The sequence below is a fragment of the Eptatretus burgeri genome, chromosome 13 (genome assembly GCF_056783735.1).
Source record: "Eptatretus burgeri isolate ZD-2024b chromosome 13, Ebu_testis_v1, whole genome shotgun sequence".
NCBI lineage: Eukaryota > Metazoa > Chordata > Myxini > Myxiniformes > Myxinidae > Eptatretus > Eptatretus burgeri.
In genome coordinates, this window is record NC_140973.1 from 76464553 (window position 1) to 76485105 (window position 20553).

The window sequence follows — 20553 nt, forward strand, 5'->3', positions numbered from 1 at the left end:
CCCCTTTAAGCAATGTTGTCCCGCTCCTAAATTAGGCAACATATAAGATGGGTCTACATCTGAAAAGTAATGTATTACCATCCTCATGTTTCCATTTTAAGGCAAAAAGTCACACAAATGTTAAACGTTGAAGGTACTTTACTTGCTTTTGGTATTGGCCCCCCACAAAAATTTACCCCACCTCTAAAATAGGCAAGATCCAAGATGGGTCCAAGGTTAAAAATGATATTTTACCCTTGAAGGACCCCCTCCCCCCGCCCCCCGGTGGCAAATTTCATTCTTTTACCCACAAAGTGCACAATTTTCCAGCTTAACAGCTTAACATCTGGACCGGTGTGAGGGATAAGGGGATGGGGAAGAAGGAATGGGGGAACTTCCATTTATTTCTGCAAGTGTCCCTTAAAAAAAAAACTTTACTTCTTTATTTTGAGTTAATATTTGGTCCAAGACTCCAAGGCTATTGTATATGTGTGTGTGCGTGTGCGTGCGTCCATTCAATATATTTTTGCTGAAACCGTTTGTCCGATCATCGCAAAAGTTTAAGCATAGGAGGCACTCCTCATGGAGAACATTTTATTTGTAACTCTTAACATCATAGGTCACACGGTATGACAGTCAAATCCTTATCTGAAAAATCCGAAACTTCATATATCTGATCTATGACCCGATGTGAGTGAAGAATTCGATTTATGACTTCATCGGTCACGTGGTCTGGTGGCCATATTGAATTGAAAATAGAAAAGGAAAAAATTAATATTCTTCTCCAAAACCACTTAACAGATTGATGCAGGGGGGAATGTAGTTTTAATTTTTTTTCATATTCACCTTTATGATCCAATTTATCCATAATGTGCACAAAAGTGGAAGTAAAATATCCTAATAATCAATCAAGATACAGATAATGGCAATGCTTGTGACATGATAGGGTGCATGGATGATACGGGTATATGGGCCATAATAGTCGCGTGTTCAGTTCACGATGGTATTTTCGTTCAGAATGAGCATGAGGAAAGACTATGTGCTCTACCGAGTGCCGTTCTCGTTTTCAATTGGCGTCCCTCCTTTGTCCACTTTTTGCTGGAACAGCTCATTTTGCAGCTGGTTGCGAGGACCCCAATGGTCATGGTAGCATTTGCAAGTTCACCGTCATGTTTTGTGGGTTTAGGTCGTTCATAGTTCGGCAAATAAGAGGCTAGAATTTTTACTTTTAAACACGAGATGGAGCTTGAATACAAATCACATGCATCACAGAGACATTGGAGGCACCAGTGAAGCTTCCATGAAGAACAGGGACATGAGTAGATTAATGGACAAATCAACAGTATATGGGGTTTCAACCTGGGATCCCAGCATTGAGAGCCATGCGGTGATATGCTTTTCCCCTTTGCGCCGACAGAGGGTCGGGTCCGAAATGTCAGCATCTCTTTTTCTCGTGGCATATCATTTACCATACAAGGTATTTTATTCCTATTTGTTTCGACTTCTCTTGCCACCCAATCATCTGACTGATTTTGTCTTGAAATTTGTGATTACAGGCAAATCCCAAAGTCACCTCAAAAACCTTCCAGGATTATAGAAAATATATCAAAACATGAGTGTGACAAGCACTCCGCTGATCCCCATTGGACACAGTCCACACCAAAGCACCGCCTCAGACATGGAGGCTTCAGCTCGGTGACTCTGTCAAAGAGACAAAGATTATATGGTCATTATCAGTAAAACATCAAATGGAACCACCGATCCGGATTTCAGGCTTATTTGCCCTCATCAGGAGGGTATACTGATAAATATATAACCAACGATGACCACATTCGTCGTTTATACATCAGACGCGCCTCCTGACTGTTATGGAGAGCATCGCCACGGATTATGTCTCACACGGTAAAATCGCATAATCCGCACAGAACAACCATCTGTCTGCCACCCAGACAATTGTTCCTGCTAATGCAAACCATTCAACCAGAAGGCACGTGATGTGACCAGCGGGAAAATCAAAACATGAGTGTGATGAGCACTCCGCTGATCCCCATTGGACAGTCAAATATATATATATATATATATATATATATATATATATATATATATATATATATATATATATATATATATATATATATATATCCCATTTTGAGACTTTAAACTTACGGAGATGTAATTCTGAATGACACAAAATAACTTTTCTTAGTCATTGACGAAGCTGTGAGTACTCAAGTGATTTTCAATATGGTCTATTGTCATCTTTTTCTTAGATCGATGATCTAACCCTTGATGCAGTTACAGACATAGACCAACTGAAGTTGATAATGCAGCTCGTGGGCACGCCAACAAAGGAACTCATGGGGAAGATCTCCTCGGAATCGGTATTCATGTCATTGTAACCAATGTTGGAAAGATTGTGTTAAACACCACAAACTGAGCACTGTAGTTGAGTTTGTGACATATAATCATCATCATGATGATTATTATAGTTGGAAATGATGAGAAATGTTCTGCTCAGTTACAGTCCTGTGGACCTTAACCTCTGCCAATGTGATGTAATATTTAAATCCTGGGGTAACCTTTGGCCTCGCTTCGCAAATGCGCAGAAGACATTTCCACTATGTGTTGTTTTAATCAGGAAAGGCTCTCAATCACTGGCCGTACCATGGTATTTTGTTTTTCATGGTAGCTCGAAGCCAAACCAAAGGTTTATTGTAGTACACAGGAGAATAAGGGTATGTAGATAGTTTAAATATTTATTTATTATTCTCTCTCTCTCTCTCTCTCTCTCTCTCTCTCTCTCTCTCTCTCTCTCTCTCTCTCTCTCTCTCTCTCTCTCTCTCTCTCTCTCTCTCTCTCTCTCTCTCTCTCTCTCTCTCTCTCTCTCTCTCTCTCTCTCTCCAGGCCCGTAACTACATCCAGTCTCTGACCGTGATGCAGAAAATCGATTTCCGGGATGTGTTTCTGGGTGCCAATCCCGATGGTAATGTCGCACCCAACAAGATACATTTTTCCACTACATTCGGCATCCAGCTACACATGACGATGCTTATAATGTGCAATCAATCACCACCAAACATCCAGACTTGAAACCATGAATGTAGTGTTTCCTCCTTTCATATGTCACTAGGGATTTAAAACCACCGAGTTGTACTTTCCGGTCCATTATGACTAAGTGTGATTAAAAAAATAGACGAGGAATAACATATCTTGTGAAAACTCAGATTTGATACCGATTTATTGATTGATAAAACAATGGCTTTAAAACAATTTAAATGAGTTTGTTTTGGAGACGATATTGGTCAAACTCGAGTCATTTTGAACTTGGTAAAGCGATTCCTCTCGTCACAAGTAATGATTGTGAAGTCATTTTTGGAGCTCTTGTACAAATCCACAATGTGGGCGCAAGTCCGTAATGAACCGCCGACCTCATGGATGCTCCTCCGCCAACCTTCCCCAGCTGTGGATCTTCTTGAGAAGATGCTCGTGCTGGATACAGAGCAGAGGGTGACTGCGGACGAGGCGCTTGCTCACCCGTACTTCGCGCAATACCACGACCCCGACGACGAGCCGGTGGCACCGCCGTTTGATGAGACATTGGAGGGGAGGGAGATATCAGTGGAAGAACTCAAAAGTGAGATGGGGATTGATTGGAGGGGGTTGGGGGAGAGGTTGAACAAGTATGAGAATACAAGCTGTGGGAAGAGTTCACAATAAGATAGTTTTCTCACAGATAAATTTACTCGCTTTGTCTCCCATTATCTATCCTCAGGACTGACGTACGACGAAGTCGTAAACTTTGTACCACCAGAAGCTGAGAAAATGGACATGGACATCTGAACATGCTCCACACAGCAATTATCCCTCAGCTAATGAAGGAGGATGTATAAGAGATTAGCAATAGAGCATTGAAGGGTTTTTGGGGTGAGGGAAGGGGGGGTGGGGGGGGGGGCAGTGGAAGACTTATGGGAAAGCAGGGAGGAAATGTGAATAGGCCAGTGAGGGGAGAATGAATGCATTGAGAAAGTGAATGAAGTGATGCGATTGGCCAAATAGAGTTGAGAGATGAATGCATGTAATGAAACAGATGTATTATAATTATATTTTTGCGAGTTTTTTTGTTCTGCTTTTTGGGGCATCGTTCTCCCGTTAGTTAGTCAGCACGGTGTCCGTGCTACGTGTCCGACGCAGCTTTGTGTGTAAACATAGATAACTTTTTTAATGAAGAATAATCGAGCCTCAGAGTGCCTTGCCATGTTTTACTAACAAATAGCCCTTTCTTCTTTCTCAATACTCAGCTAAATTCACACCTGCCAAATATCCTTTTAACCTCCAAGCATCTCTTTCGTGCCTCACAATCTCCATGCTTACTACTTCCGGTGTCTCGTTAGCCTTCATATCGTAGCGATACGATTGATCTCGTTATCCTTGTCGTATCATCACAAATGTACCATACTCTCGAAGGCGTCGGTTTTGCCAAAGCAGTCTCTTGGTACAGGTTATGCTGGGTAGTTTGCCATCGCTTTCCCAACGGTCAGTCAGGATTGGAGTTTTTAATCTGTTGAAGAGGTGTCGACGATAACTCGCTCTCCTGCCAGTTCAATCTTCCTATCACTCACTGACTCAAACACTCCAGAATAACTTGACGCAAATTGGCCGCGGAGGTTTGTAAAATATCACGGTCAGTCATCCATAGCAGCAACAGTTCAAAAGTTTCAGGCTCAAACTTTCCTGAGAAATGCAAATTAGCTACCATGCCAAACACTCAGCCTTACCAGGCCGAGAAACAAAAAGATTCATTTTCTTTGTGTGCAGCATACACCGCTTCATAAAAATTAAAGTGCTGCTCTTTAAACACAAGCAATATCATCCATCGAGTGGAATTTTCAGACAAAATCTTAATAGAGAATCATTAACTGTGGTCACCTGATGGAGATTGCAAATCTTTATCGTTTTGAGAGCATCACTGGGGTATCGACACAAAGTACCGGCTCAAAGCTTAATCGTGCAAGCAACCCAAGGAAGATGCGAAGACATTTCCATGACGTGGAGAGAAATGTCAAGCCAGTCAAAGGCAGAATGTAGACCGATTATCCCTTAATTGTTTTGAGCAGTACACAAGGCGTTTTGCAGAGGGTGAGTTTGGAGAGCGAGCTATGAGAATTTTGCCTTTTACTCTGTTGCCTAACTCAGACACTTGTTCTTGCTCGTCGACTTTGTATATATACACTTATACAGCCTGGAATTATGCTTAAAATGTTAGGCCTTTCCCACAAGGCCTCTCTCTGGGAGAAAGGACCGTGGGTAATGGTCTGTTAACTACTGTCTGAACTCTGATTAAACACTTTGTGGATGTTTTTAATGACTGCTTTTGTCACACTGCACAGATGCCTCCATCGCAGCAGAGATTTGTTCCGAACAGAATCATCTTATACATCACAAAAACGATTAATGGTGGGTTTTTTTTTTTTCATCCCAAATTGAGGATGTTTGAGTCGGACACATGAAAAATCGGATGTTCTTTCGCACGAGTGATGGTAGAAGCCCATCCTCTTGACAGATCATTGGGGCGTTCAGCATTTATGAATGATTCTGTTAAGATCCAATTGAGATGGGTCCCCACTACATCACAGGGTGCAGAGCTTTCCACTGAACACGCTAACCCCCACTCATTCGTTCTTCTCTTTATTCCCACCTGAAGGACCAACTTCCACATCCTCTTCAAGAAATTCTTCATTCACAATCTTCAAGACAGCTGTTCACCACTATCTCAGGTCATCCCAATCCAAAACTATGATATTTTCTAACTTCATTAACTCCACCCAAGTCCCTCCTTCCAAATTTCCATCTTGTGCACCGCACGCATCCCATTCCTCCCCACACCCATTGTTTGTCCGTCTCCCTTAGTCTTGGCCTTCGGCTCTACTGTTCCTTTTGTCCTGTTGCATCCTGATCCGTTCAGTGTATGAGTACGAGCTTTTCCACAACCCTCGACGATGTATACCAAAAAAAATAATAAAAAAACACCCATGAGATTCCAACCAACCGCAGTGAGAGAAATGGATAACACTAACCACTCAATCCCAAGACCACTCAGCAAATAAGAGTAAAGAACTCGCAATCGCAAGTTGCACAAATCCTGAGAATGAAGGGTAGTGGAATGCAAGGTATGCAAAAATAACTCTGATCCCACACACCTGCGCAGCATGAGGATCAGTGTTTTTTGGGTAAACTTTTGCCCTTCACATTCTCAGGTGAGCCCCGTCACAAATTGTCAGCAAATCTTCCAATTAATCAAGTTCTCCGCCAACCAGGCCATACCCACGGCCTTCATGTAGGTGGCATTAAAGCCAAAACACAGAAAGGTTTAAGGAGCCGGCCGTGCATTTGGCCGATTTAATGCACGTTATGCACGACCCAACAAAAATAATTGGAATCGGAAAGTTTTCACCAAGTAAATTGCACCTTCAATTACGCTCATCATGTGATTTACCAAACTCACACGACTCGATAAAAATATCAGATATGAATTAAAAAAAAAATTGCCCAATTAAATTAAGGCATCGATGTTCAACTTGTCCAAAACATGTCACTGATGGAACCCAGAACAACAAAATCAGTTGAGGCGTTTTGCGCGATTCTGGCCGTGGGAAAGCTGCTGACGTGAGATTTGTATCCACTTGGACGCAAAAGCAACACGATTAAAGCAGAATGGAACAACGATGGAGTCGTGTCCCTCACGTCAAACTGCTTTCTGACGATTGCCGAGCTGGCTTGTCCTGCTCCTTTGTGGAAGGAAGCTGCATGTAACCCATTTGGCGATACAGGCAGTAGTGCTGGACGAAAAAGAGAATGTCAAACAGTATGGAGATCAGGCCCAAGCCAAACTTGGCGAAATCTCCGAATATGAGGTTCCATTCGTCTGGTGGCATGGAGTGGGGGCAGAGCAAGGCAGCACAGTGTGTGATGTCACAAATAAGAGTGCAAGCATACAAAATCCATTTGAGTGTGAGAAAATGTTTAAAAAAATTTTTTTCACAGTACATCGAGCAAGACTCATGACAGCAAACGATGAAAAGGATTGATAAATGTGAAGGGATCTGATGTCATGGATAAAAGAGCACTGACAGACAAATCATCGCAGCAGAGGCACATCTTTAAAGTTAAAGTCTCTATTCTCTCAAGTTATTCGTTCCCTGTGTGTTTGATCTTGATATTTCTTTCAATTGTGAAAGGATCAAAAAGAAAAAGTAAAACAAATACGTGACTTTGTTGAGAGAAATGCAATCATGGCTTGCAGTTTTCTGTTGCTCGTCCCCAGCCCCCCCCCCCCTTTTCCCATCGGCCTTAGGTTTAAACTAAATGTTGCGGTTTTAAATATCCTACAATTTTCCAGGAATGTAACCCCCACGATATTTGAGTGCTTACTGTGTATAATTAAATTTCAACAGAATATAGATCTTAAAGTTCAGGTATGGGAACATGCGCTGGAGCAGCGCGTCACTGCGTCCACTTTCTACCAGTACTCCAGGGGCCTCCCTCTGGCCATCCCCATCTGCTTGACATGCTGATCAACCTGCTGCAACCATGAGACGCGTGGTCGGCCCATTGGCCTCCTCCACTCACGAGGCTCCCTCGCTGAGAGAATCTGGTGAGCAGGATCAGCGTCAGGAAAACGAGCCACATGTCCATGCAGCCGCAGCTGACGCTCATGGACTATGCAGGTAATACATTTCATTTGAATCTCTCTCAGCAACCAGCGATAGCCAAGGATTCTCCGAAGGGACCTGGAAACAAAGCAATTAAGTCTCCGTCTCAGATCCTTGGTCAGAGTCCAAGTCTCACATCCATAGAGAAAGACTGGAAGCACCAAGGACCTGAAGACTCAGACTTTCATACTCCTGCATAGGTACCGGCAGCACCACATCCCATGATCCAGTGAATCCATGACTCCCCAGGCCCAACCCAGACGTCTATTGACCTCTGGCTCATGCCAGCAGAGACATAAATATCACTGCCAAGGTAAGTGAATCTCTCTGTGACCTCCAAGTCCTCAGCACAAACAGGTACAGACAGGACAGCAGCATCCAAGACGTCATTGAAAGCCTGGATCTTAGTTTTGACCCAGGAAACACGTAATGCCAGCGGCTCCAACTCCTCATTCAGCACCTCGAGGGCCCCCAAAAGGATATCAGTCTCTGCAAAAATGACTGCATCATCTGCAAAATCAGGGTCTGAGATCTTGACATTCCAAAACGATGCACCGCAGCTTGATCTCTCCGACATCCTCCCCAGAATCCAGTCCATACAAGCGCTGAAAAGCGTGGGGGCCAGTACACACCCCTGACGAACTCCAGTAAACAACTGGAAATAAGTCAGAGATGGTATCACCACATCTCACAGCACTCTCAGTACCAGAGTAGAGTTCAGACATCAGATTGATCAGTTTTGGTGGCACCCCACCGAGACCAAGAATCCTCCAGAGGGCATCCCGATTATAAAGGTTGTTCGGATAAACCATTCGGAAGTTTACTGATGTCGATTCAACATCCTTTACACCTTATTTAGCACATTCCATTAGTTTGTTGTGCTTGTTGTTTGTGTCCTTTGTGACATCCTTAAAAACAATAAATTTCCTGTTTGGAATGAATTTCAATTTTGTTTCACTGCCAGACAGGAAGAGACAGTAAAAATATCATCTCACTCCTCTCTACGCAAGTGTGATTGGGTCGACTTCAGAGCCAAAGTACGGTAAAACGGCAGATTTGTTTTTGATTCATGTTCCGATTTGTGTTCAAAATATAACATTCAATTTGAATGAAGTTGTTCCTCGATCATAAACGGACGTTTGTGGGAAGAGACAGACAGACAAAGTAAACCAATTTCTTAACCCTGCTTTTCAGTTCGTGCACGCAGGTTAATAAATGCATTAAAGACGAGCCAGAATAGAGTTGCGATTTGATGCCGATCATTGGTGATCTGTGTGTATTGTTAGTTGTATCAATTAAACGGCTTCTCCTGTAGAAACAAAAGAAGGGGTGATGCAGAACGACAAAATGCCATCAAGGTGGTGAGCAAGCAAAAGTTTACTGTCAAAGGCGTTATCGTGTGCCAAGACTGCACAATCAGTGTCCAAATTAGGATATTTTAGCATTTATAGCAGACAAGTTTATGAATAATGGATGAAATCAACAGGTTGCATTGATTGAGGTTTGTTATCCACCATGGAAAGCAAGGAGAAGATGGCGTTTCAGGCGTTAACACTTCGTTGGACCAAAAGAGCCCTCTTTTGTTCTGATGAAGGATTAATGCTCAAAATGTTCGCTTCTTGCTTCCCACAGCGGTTAGCAATACTACCAACATCTCATCGATTTCATCCGTTATTCCACCTGTCCGCCAATGCAGATCGACACTAGCCTTCACCAGCAAGACGAGTTCATCATTCTACAGGTTTCTGAATTGTGTGCAGACAAATCTTATCAACAGTTTCCTGAGTCAGGGTTCTCTAATCACTCGTCTGGCAAAATAAGAACCCGAGATGAAATCTCAATTTGAACAGTACAAGCCGAGGAACACTTTGATACTCACCATTGTTAAATGACTGTAAAAACATCTGCAGCAAGCTGAACAACCCCCCAGTAAAGTCGAGAAGCACGTTCCCGATACTCCAGCCCACGGTACTCTGGCGCCGATAATTCATATATGCCTGGGAAAAGGGTGTCAGAAACATGCAAGTAAGATTAGGCGGTGCGATGTGTTGCCAATCAACGTGTGACAACTGATCCCCCTCCACCCCCAATTTCTGCAGGTCCAGTTGCTCTTCCTATCCTTCCACGTGCTACAACTCTCACCTGTGGAATGTACTTGATAATTGTTACCACCAGCTTTATCCATGAGAAGAAGGTCAAGTAATCGAACCAAGTGATGAAGTTCGCAATGGTGATGGGCAGGAAAATTAACACCAGAGCCCACAAGGCAAGCGTAATGATGCGACCCAGCCAAGACGTGCGCTGCTGTCCCCGCTGTCGCATACAACAGGAGAACATGCGTGCCAAACCACGAACCAATCATAATCGACCATGACATAGTATCCATTATGCTTGCAACGCTCAGCGTGTGGTACACACCTCCAAACAGCAGCACTGAATGATGATGGCAATGGTGAGCACCAGGGCATGCAAGCTGAACACGACGTCGTTCACGTTCACAGGATTCACTCCATCTGGGAAGTGCTTATTGTATTCCACCTGTTCGCAACGTAAACCGCAAATGCACGAGTTCAAGTCACGCTTGTCCAGCCAACCTTTGTGGCTGTGGATGCGCAGGAGCATCCATTAAGGGTTGGGAAATAGTTGTGATGTACCTGGACAGCGGTGATCCAATACATGCCTGCATTGTAGCAGCTGTATGCCAGGAATCCAGTCAGGTTTAGCATCAAGAAATCAAAATTTAGGCCAACCACACTGGCAAAGGACAAGGAGGAGAGAGAGCAAAGGGGAAGAATCAGTGAATATGCGAACAAAAGGAAAGAGTGTGAAATCACAATGAATGGAGAAAGACTGTTCAAAGGTAAATCTTCATTTTTCAAAGTGCTCTTACCTCTTGCGCCAGAAATTCTCAATCAGCTGGGGATAAAAGGAAATGGACCAAGCTATAAAGTAGATCCAGCCAATGGCCTGGTTGACATAGTAAAGTGCATTGCTGTGTATCACGTGGAATCTGATCACTACATCCGAGACGCTGAAGCAAAGCAAGAAAACAGCCGCTGAGGATTCGCACCACAATTTCACAGTCACAAGCCACCAAAACATTGATACTGTGTAATGACGGGTAGGACAGAATTCAGAAATTCAGACTTTTTCTTTTAAAACCAGTGTAAACTTCTTTTAAACAATGTTAATGCTGTTACCACTACCACTACTAATACTACTACTACCAACACTACTTTTAACGGCCCCAATTATTGCACACCACCCTCCCTTTTCCATCTCCAAGCGCTGCACGACGTCATCACCGGGAGCCGAAAGGACGTACTCGGTTTTCACTCCATTTGTTTTTGGGTCGTCAATCTAGTCTACCCTTATTATCAGTATTTCCGTCGATATGTTTGTCTGTTCGGTCCAGTGCTCCGTTAATACAATGGCGATTTCGATGAAACTTGGTTGGTAGGTTCATGCCATGACCGAGTTGTGTGCAAATGAGAACCGTTGCTATGGACCCATCTGTTGCCTAGCAACGGGACTTTGAAAATTTTCAAAAAAATCTCAAAAATTGATTTTTTTCGAAAATCAAAAATAAGGCCACGAGCGACTGTGGGCAGTACATTCAGCCATATTGTCAAAAATTCCCAGCCGGATCCTATGAAAACTGTCGGAGAAGATAGACTTTGAATGAACCCTGGTCGAAAACAATAAAAAAAACGAAGTTCGTTATATCTCAGAGACTATGAGTCAGATATACATGAAACTGGTATGGTAGGTTCATGGTATGTCCTAGGTATGTGTGAGAAAGAACCGTTGCTATGGACGCTTTTGTTGGCTAGTAACGGCTGAAAAAACGACTAAATTCGACTTGATCGACTACCCATGTCCGCCTACCTGCTTGTCTTTCTTGTTTGCCCAGGTGATATCTCAGCCATCCTTTGAGCTCGGAAGCTGAAATTTGGCCACAACACTAAACAAGTGCTTTGGCAAAAACGGAATATTTTTTTTTACGATGAATTACTTAATTATTATCGATTTATCAATTATTTATTTATTTTCTTTGTTATCTGGGCAATATATAATTAACATCACCTTTAAAGCTCGGAAGCTAATATTTGGACATGACAGTCACGAAGTTGTTTGGATAGAAAGGGTATTTTTGATTTATTGATTAATCAATGAATCTATTAATTATGTCATTTATTCATTTTCAAAAATGTTGCAGATTCGGATGAAACAGTGGTGGTTTCGGTATGCCGTAAGCCAATTGATTAATAAATTAATTATTTTGTGATTTTTATTTATTTATTTTAATTATGCAATTAATTAATCAGTTATTATTGTACACCACTCCGCAATTCCGTCTGCGTGTGCTGCACGACGGCATCGCCAGGCACTGAAGGCACCCCGGCAATGTTATGCACTTATTTGGCATGGGGGTGGTGTACTTTGAACGGAGCTCTACTTGTTCTCATTCTTATTTGGACGGCCATGGATGTTTTATACTTCAAATATTTCACAATTTGGCTTGCCAGGTCTGACTGAACGAGTTTCAGGCAGGAATTTGTAATCCATTCAGTCTACTGGCGATAGTTCACCGACTCCGCAAAACACTGAGAGTGCTCCGAGTATTGGCAGATAAGTCCTCTGGCTGAACATCTTTCCAATGGATCATGCACACATCGATGCCTTGCCCTGGATGTGAAACACCTGAGTCGAGATTCAAACCCAGGCTTGACAGTTAAGAGGTGAGTGTGCATACCTACAAGGCACCCAAGCTATCTTGCCAGCCCGATTGTAGCTCTGGAACCCCCACGTAAAATAGTAATGATGTTTAAATGAAATTATCTATGTAGTTTGCACTCTCCATGCCAGGCATAGCTTCCCCTTCCCACCCCAACCTCATTTAAGGAATCAAAGAGCAACAAAACACTTTCACAAATCTATTTTAGTCAATTTGAAAGTTATCAATGCACATATGAATACATGCATTATGCGAACGTGTCCACAGCAAACTTATCATGGCAGTTTTGGTGCAGAACAAGTCGTACTGCTGAAAGGGAAGCAGCTTTGGATTCTCGATCTGCATCAAAACCCACATTTCACAAAATGAACCTCGTCAAGCAAAGCACACAAACACACCTGATCAGCTCTTGGGAGTTGCTGACAAGGTGTATATGCAGTTGTCCCACTTTCACACCCACAACCTGGAAGGTAATGATAGGAGCAGGCCCAGGGAGGATTTCCACCTGCAAAGAGGACAAAAGAAAGAAAACCAGGGGCATAACGGATGTGTAGACTAAAAATACCTGAAGCGATATTCGAGCTTTTAAGTGAAGGTGACATGATTTTTTTTTTGGGGGGGGGGGAACCACAATGATAAAGATACAGCTAAAACAAAGAAAGCACCAAGATCACAACATCTCAAACGCTGACACCGAATTAATCCGAAAGCATCAACAATGTGCTTGGCCTGGTGTTGGCTTGATGGTTAAGATGCTTGGCTTAAGTTCTGAGTCTTGAATTGAAGCCCCTGTCGGGCTGTTGAATTAACACAAGGTGGGTTGACTCAGCCTGTCATTCTTCCGAGGTCGACAAAATGAGTACCAGTGTACTGGTGACAGGGGCATTCATCAGCAGCGCAACCACACTCCAAGAAAATGATGCAGTCAAGCAGCCAGAGGCTGCATATGAATAAATAAATAAATAAATAAATACACAACATGCACAGAAAATTGGCCACCTACAAACCTTGTCTGGGAGCCTTAGCAAAGTTCCATTGTAGGTTGATGAAGTGACGTTGAAAAGTATTATCGCTTTTTTCGCCAATGGCCCACTGTATGGAGAGTGACAGAGCAGCACTCAAACACAAAGGTACAAAAACAATTTAAAATGTTCACCATTAAGAAGTTACCTGGTAGAGAGTGTTACATTCACACTGCTGTTGATGGCAACGATCACTTGAGATGGAGCAACAACTTTAACTGCTCCATCATCTGGGGAAGAAAGGGTGGAGGACATTACATTATCAGGATGTGTTAAAAATAGGAAGGTTTTATCTGGAACTGACAAGACCTTTTAGTGTCCAAATGTCATGCACAGCGGAATCTAAAATGTTCCATTGGTGGAGCAGCCTTTCGGAGAAGGTTCAACCACGGTTCTTCAGGGTGTCAAGCATGTGGAACAACACCATCTCACATTCCATTCCATTTGGAGCACACTCTGTGCAGAGCGTTGATGCTTCCGAAGCAGTCTTCTTGGCTATTGGGCACAATCCTGGACGGGTCACCACTCTGACACAGGATACCAGCAAGATGGCACTCATTTTGCAGACCTCAGAAGGATGACAGGCAGAGTCAACCCCACCTGGTATTAATTCAACCATCTCACATCATCATGCCTGGTGTTGGCTTAATGGTTAGGGTGGTGGGCTTGGAATCAAAGGATCCTGAGTTCAAATCCCACTCAGCTGTTGAATTAATACCAGGTGGGGTTGACTCTGCCTGTCATCAATGCCAGCATGCTGGTATCCCGTGTCGGAGTGACGACCCGTCCAGGATTGTGCCCAATAGCCAAGGAGACTGCTTCGGCAGCATCAACGCTCTGCACAGAGTATGGTCCCAATGGATGGATGGACGTCATCCCCCATCCCAACCCAACCCACGATAGTTTTCTTCCCCGATTAACCTGATGCTAACCCAACCCTCTTACTTGCAGGTTACTGCATTTCCTCCCCTCGTTTCCTGTTTGTTCATTTCCTTGCTTGTGGTGTCAAACTGCGACTCCACGACCTCACTGCCAGTTTGTTGCCTTATTACTGTCCCCTTGCTCTTTCATGCAAAAATAAAATAAAACAAACTTTGGCATATATTACTCAATCTCATGTAGTACATGATCCTTGGTTGTTGCACCACAATGCAAGAGTGTACCCCACTCATTTAAACAGGAGAGTTTAAAATTTTTTTTCAAAAATGCATCAAAAATTATGCATTTGAGGAAAGAGCAACAAAATCAGATTTGAGCTTTCTATGGCCGAAACTAGGACTTACAGTCACCTCGAAACCGTCGAGCCTGGGTTTGAATCCTGACCCAGCTATAAACTGTCAGCCTGATGCTTCACAGGTGGGGCGAGGCATCAGTGTGTGTGCTGTCCTTCAGATGGACGTTAAGTGGGTGTCCCGTCTGCCAGCATTCGTTGGTGGACGTGAAAGACCCCATGGCGTCCTTCGCCAAGAGCAGACGAGCCATCGCCGGCACCACAAACAAATGACAAATTCCTGCCCGAACCTTAGTCGAACATCAGGCCTGGCCAGCCGGTTCATGAAATACTTGAACCACACTTGCCCCGGCCAACTACACAAGAGCATGGGAATAATTGTGGCCATTAAAGAATATGACTGACAGTAGGACAACGGAACTCAAGCCAACAGATGGATTAAAACAAAGACAACTTTGAAAACAATAATGCCTTTCTATTTTTGTCCATTTTCCCCACAGTAATCGAAGGCTCATAGAGGAAGGAGCCTGTGCTTAACACACCATGCACGATCACGGTGACAAATAGGACATGCAGGATGAATGCCAACGGTATTTTAAAGCTTTTGATCAACAATGGTAAGTCATAAAGGTTTTCCATTAAAAAATTAACAGTTTTCTGAGTCACTACATTCCCAGGGAATGACGACGGCAAACGGTTTACCTGCAATAGAGGAGTTGAGGCCCAGAGCGATGAGTAGCGAGAGCAAATGCAAAGGAAGCATTTTTGGTTCCACAAGTAATGCCTGTAAAAGAGCGCAGACAAACAAATGACAAAATGCGGAGAGCCATCGATTACAGAACAACAGTGACAGTTTTAATTATCAGTAAAACGATCAAACTGATAAAATTTAAAACACCACTTGTGAAGCATAAAGCGGGGTGAAACAATTGGTTCACTTTGTCTGTCTGTCTGTCGATGTTCGAGGAACAACTTCATTACAATTGAATTTTACATTTTGAACACTGCAGAACACAAACCTGTAGTTTAGAAGGACTTTGAATCTGAATTTGGCAAAATGTGTGGAATCTCATCCTGAGCACGGATGTGCACTCGCAGGAAAACAATTGTTTTGATCTGCCGACCTGGCAGTGTAACAAAATTAAAAAATCATTCCAAAGAGGAAACTTATTGGTTTTTAAGGAAGTCATAAAGGACACAAACAACAAGCAGGAAGAACGAATGTAACATGTAAATAAGGAGGTGTAAAAGACAGACCACCAAAAAAATAAATAATTAAAGCACGACCAAAATACAACAATACAGGAGGGAGAGATCGAAGGATCGTGTACAAATACCTTGGTGGAGAAGAGGGCCACCAAATACATCAAAAAAAAAAATGCGAAAAACAATTACCAAAGAATACCCGCGTAGAACAAGGCCGATCCTAAAAACGTACCTCTCCCCAAGGAACAAATTCAAAGCTATAAACCAACCAGCAGTACCAATGTTCCAATACAGCTGCGGAATAGTAAACTGACCACAAGGGGAAATCAGAAAACGAGATATTAGACCAAGCAATCTCCTCACAATCCACAAAATGGTGGAAATCAACAAGATAAATATCAACACGAGGAAACTCCTCACATTCTACAAAATGGTGGAAATCAACAAGATAAATATCAACACAAGGAAACTCCTCACAATCCACAAAATGGTGGAAATCAACAAGATAAATATCAACACAAGGAAACTCCTCACAATCCACAAAATGGTGGAAATCAACAAGATAAATATCAACACAAGGAAACTCCTCACAATCCACAAAATGGTGGAAATCAACAAGATAAATATCAACACAAGGAAACTCCTCACAATCTACAAAATGGTGGAAATCAACAAGATAAATATCAACACAAGGAAACTCCTCACAATCCACAAAATGGTGGAAATCAACAAGATAAATATCAACACAAGGAAACTCCTCACAATCCACAAAATGGTGGAAATCAACAAGATAAATATCAACACAAGGAAACTCCTCACAATCCACAAAATGGTGGAAATCAACAAGATAAATATCAACACAAGGAAACTCCTCACAATCCACAAAATGGTGGAAATCAACAAGATAAATATCAACACAAGGAAACTCCTCACAATCCACAAAATGGTGGAAATCAACAAGATAAATATCAACACAAGGAAACTCCTCACAATCCACAAAATGGTGGAAATCAACAAGATAAATATCAACACAAGGAAACTCCTCACAATCCACAAAATGGTGGAAATCAACAAGATAAATATCAACACAAGGAAACTCCTCACAATCCACAAAATGGTGGAAATCAACAAGATAAATATCAACACAAGGAAACTCCTCACAATCCACAAAATGGTGGAAATCAACAAGATAAATATCAACACAAGGAAACTCCTCACAATCCACAAAATGGTGGAAATCAACAAGATAAATATCAACACAAGGAAACTCCTCACAATCCACAAAATGGTGGAAATCAACAAGATAAATATCAACACAAGGAAACTCCTCACAATCTACAAAATGGTGGAAATCAACAAGATAAATATCAACACAAGGAAACTCCTCACAATCTACAAAATGGTGGAAATCAACAAGATAAATATCAACACAAGGAAACTCCTCACAATCCACAAAATGGTGGAAATCAACAAGATAAATATCAACACAAGGAAACTCCTCACAATCCACAAAATGGTGGAAATCAACAAGATAAATATCAACACAAGGAAACTCCTCACAATCCACAAAATGGTGGAAATCAACAAGATAAATATCAACACAAGGAAACTCCTCACAATCCACAAAATGGTGGAAATCAACAAGATAAATATCAACACAAGGAAACTCCTCACAATCCACAAAATGGTGGAAATCAACAAGATAAATATCAACACAAGGAAACTCCTCACAATCCACAAAATGGTGGAAATCAACAAGATAAATATCAACACAAGGAAACTCCTCACAATCCACAAAATGGTGGAAATCAACAAGATAAATATCAACACAAGGAAACTCCTCACAATCCACAAAATGGTGGAAATCAACAAGATAAATATCAACACAAGGAAACTCCTCACAATCCACAAAATGGTGGAAATCAACAAGATAAATATCAACACAAGGAAACTCCTCACAATCTACAAAATGGTGGAAATCAACAAGATAAATATCAACACAAGGAAACTCCTCACAATCCACAAAATGGTGGAAATCAACAAGATAAATATCAACACAAGGAAACTCCTCACAATCCACAAAATGGTGGAAATCAACAAGATAAATATCAACACAAGGAAACTCCTCACAATCCACAAAATGGTGGAAATCAACAAGATAAATATCAACACAAGGAAACTCCTCACAATCCACAAAATGGTGGAAATCAACAAGATAAATATCAACACAAGGAAACTCCTCACAATCCACAAAATGGTGGAAATCAACAAGATAAATATCAACACAAGGAAACTCCTCACAATCCACAAAATGGTGGAAATCAACAAGATAAATATCAACACAAGGAAACTCCTCACAATCCACAAAATGGTGGAAATCAACAAGATAAATATCAACACAAGGAAACTCCTCACAATCCACAAAATGGTGGAAATCAACAAGATAAATATCAACACAAGGAAACTCCTCACAATCCACAAAATGGTGGAAATCAACAAGATAAATATCAACACAAGGAAACTCCTCACAATCCACAAAATGGTGGAAATCAACAAGATAAATATCAACACAAGGAAACTCCTCACAATCTACAAAATGGTGGAAATCAACAAGATAAATATCAACACAAGGAAACTCCTCACAATCCACAAAATGGTGGAAATCAACAAGATAAATATCAACACAAGGAAACTCCTCACAATCCACAAAATGGTGGAAATCAACAAGATAAATATCAACACAAGGAAACTCCTCACAATCTACAAAATGGTGGAAATCAACAAGATAAATATCAACACAAGGAAACTCCTCACAATCCACAAAATGGTGGAAATCAACAAGATAAATATCAACACAAGGAAACTCCTCACAATCCACAAAATGGTGGAAATCAACAAGATAAATATCAACACAAGGAAACTCCTCACAATCCACAAAATGGTGGAAATCAACAAGATAAATATCAACACAAGGAAACTCCTCACAATCCACAAAATGGTGGAAATCAACAAGATAAATATCAACACAAGGAAACTCCTCACAATCTACAAAATGGTGGAAATCAACAAGATAAATATCAACACAAGGAAACTCCTCACAATCCACAAAATGGTGGAAATCAACAAGATAAATATCAACACAAGGAAACTCCTCACAATCTACAAAATGGTGGAAATCAACAAGATAAATATCAACACAAGGAAACTCCTCACAATCCACAAAATGGTGGAAATCAACAAGATAAATATCAACACAAGGAAACTCCTCACAATCCACAAAATGGTGGAAATCAACAAGATAAATATCAACACAAGGAAACTCCTCACAATCCACAAAATGGTGGAAATCAACAAGATAAATATCAACACAAGGAAACTCCTCACAATCTACAAAATGGTGGAAATCAACAAGATAAATATCAACACAAGGAAACTCCTCACAATCCACAAAATGGTGGAAATCAACAAGATAAATATCAACACAAGGAAACTCCTCACAATCCACAAAATGGTGGAAATCAACAAGATAAATATCAACACAAGGAAACTCCTCACAATCCACAAAATGGTGGAAATCAACAAGATAAATATCAACACAAGGAAACTCCTCACAATCCACAAAATGGTGGAAATCAACAAGATAAATATCAACACAAGGAAACTCCTCACAATCCACAAAATGGTGGAAATCAACAAGATAAATATCAACACAAGGAAACTCCTCACAATCTACAAAATGGTGGAAATCAACAAGATAAATATCAACACAAGGAAACTCCTCACAATCTACAAAATGGTGGAAATCAACAAGATAAATATCAACACAAGGAAACTCCTCACAATCCACAAAATGGTGGAAATCAACAAGATAAATATCAACACAAGGAAACTCCTCACAATCCACAAAATGGTGGAAATCAACAAGATAAATATCAACACAAGGAAACTCCTCACAATCCACAAAATGGTGGAAATCAACAAGATAAATATCAACACAAGGAAACTCCTCACAATCCACAAAATGGTGGAAATCAACAAGATAAATATCAACACAAGGAAACTCCTCACAATCCACAAAATGGTGGAAATCAACAAGATAAATATCAACACAAGGAAACTCCTCACAATCCACAAAATGGTGGAAATCAACAAGATAAATATCAACACAAGGAAACTCCTCACAATCCACAAAATGGTGGAAATCAACAAGATAAATATCAACACAAGGAAACTCCTCACAATCTACAAAATGGTGGAAATCAACAAGATAAATATCAACACAAGGAAACTCCTCACAATCCACAAAATGGTGGAAATCAACAAGATAAATATCAACACAAGGAAACTCCTCACAATCCACAAAATGGTGGAAATCAACAAGATAAATATCAACACAAGGAAACTCCTCACAATCCACAAAATGGTGGAAATCAACAAGATAAATATCAACACAAGGAAACTCCTCACAATCCACAAAATGGTGGAAATCAACAAGATAAATATCAACACAAGGAAACTCCTCACAATCCACAAAATGGTGGAAATCAACAAGATAAATATCAAAACAAGGAAACTCCTCACAATCTACAAAATGGTGGAAATCAACAAGATAAATATCAACACAAGGAAACTCCTCACAATCCACAAAATGGTGGAAATCAACAAGAT

General features: G+C 41.3%; 2 protein-coding genes across 7 annotated transcripts in view; one reads left to right on the forward strand and one right to left on the reverse strand.

Moving 5' to 3' along the window:
* Positions 1 to 5341, forward strand: part of LOC147014830 (mitogen-activated protein kinase 14-like) — a 31450-nt gene extending 26109 nt beyond the window's left edge. The window contains exons 9-12 of the mRNA XM_085853154.1: positions 2281 to 2360; positions 2884 to 2962; positions 3440 to 3613; positions 3752 to 5341. Coding sequence (XP_085709280.1) covers positions 2281 to 2360; positions 2884 to 2962; positions 3440 to 3613; positions 3752 to 3819 — 401 coding nt within the window. The 3' untranslated portion in view covers positions 3820 to 5341. The remainder of the gene's footprint in view (positions 1 to 2280; positions 2361 to 2883; positions 2963 to 3439; positions 3614 to 3751) is intronic.
* The window catches only part of CTNS (cystinosin, lysosomal cystine transporter), a 37662-nt gene continuing 19901 nt past the window's right edge, over positions 2793 to 20553 (reverse strand). For 5 of the 6 annotated variants that reach the window (XM_085853151.1, XM_085853150.1, XM_085853153.1 and 2 more), the window contains 10 exons: positions 15382 to 15463; positions 13597 to 13678; positions 13434 to 13518; positions 12825 to 12931; positions 10579 to 10719; positions 10343 to 10442; positions 10107 to 10226; positions 9831 to 10001; positions 9568 to 9685; positions 2793 to 6901 (listed from right to left, as the gene is read on the reverse strand). In XM_085853151.1, coding sequence (XP_085709277.1) covers positions 6717 to 6901; positions 9568 to 9685; positions 9831 to 10001; positions 10107 to 10226; positions 10343 to 10442; positions 10579 to 10719; positions 12825 to 12931; positions 13434 to 13518; positions 13597 to 13678; positions 15382 to 15442 — 1170 coding nt within the window. In that variant the 5' untranslated portion in view covers positions 15443 to 15463 and the 3' untranslated portion in view covers positions 2793 to 6716. Of the gene's footprint in view, positions 6902 to 9567; positions 9686 to 9830; positions 10002 to 10106; positions 10227 to 10342; positions 10443 to 10578; positions 10720 to 12824; positions 12932 to 13433; positions 13519 to 13596; positions 13679 to 15381; positions 15464 to 15698; positions 15723 to 20553 lie in introns of those variants that run through there. The other variant, XM_085853148.1, reaches the window with a different exon arrangement.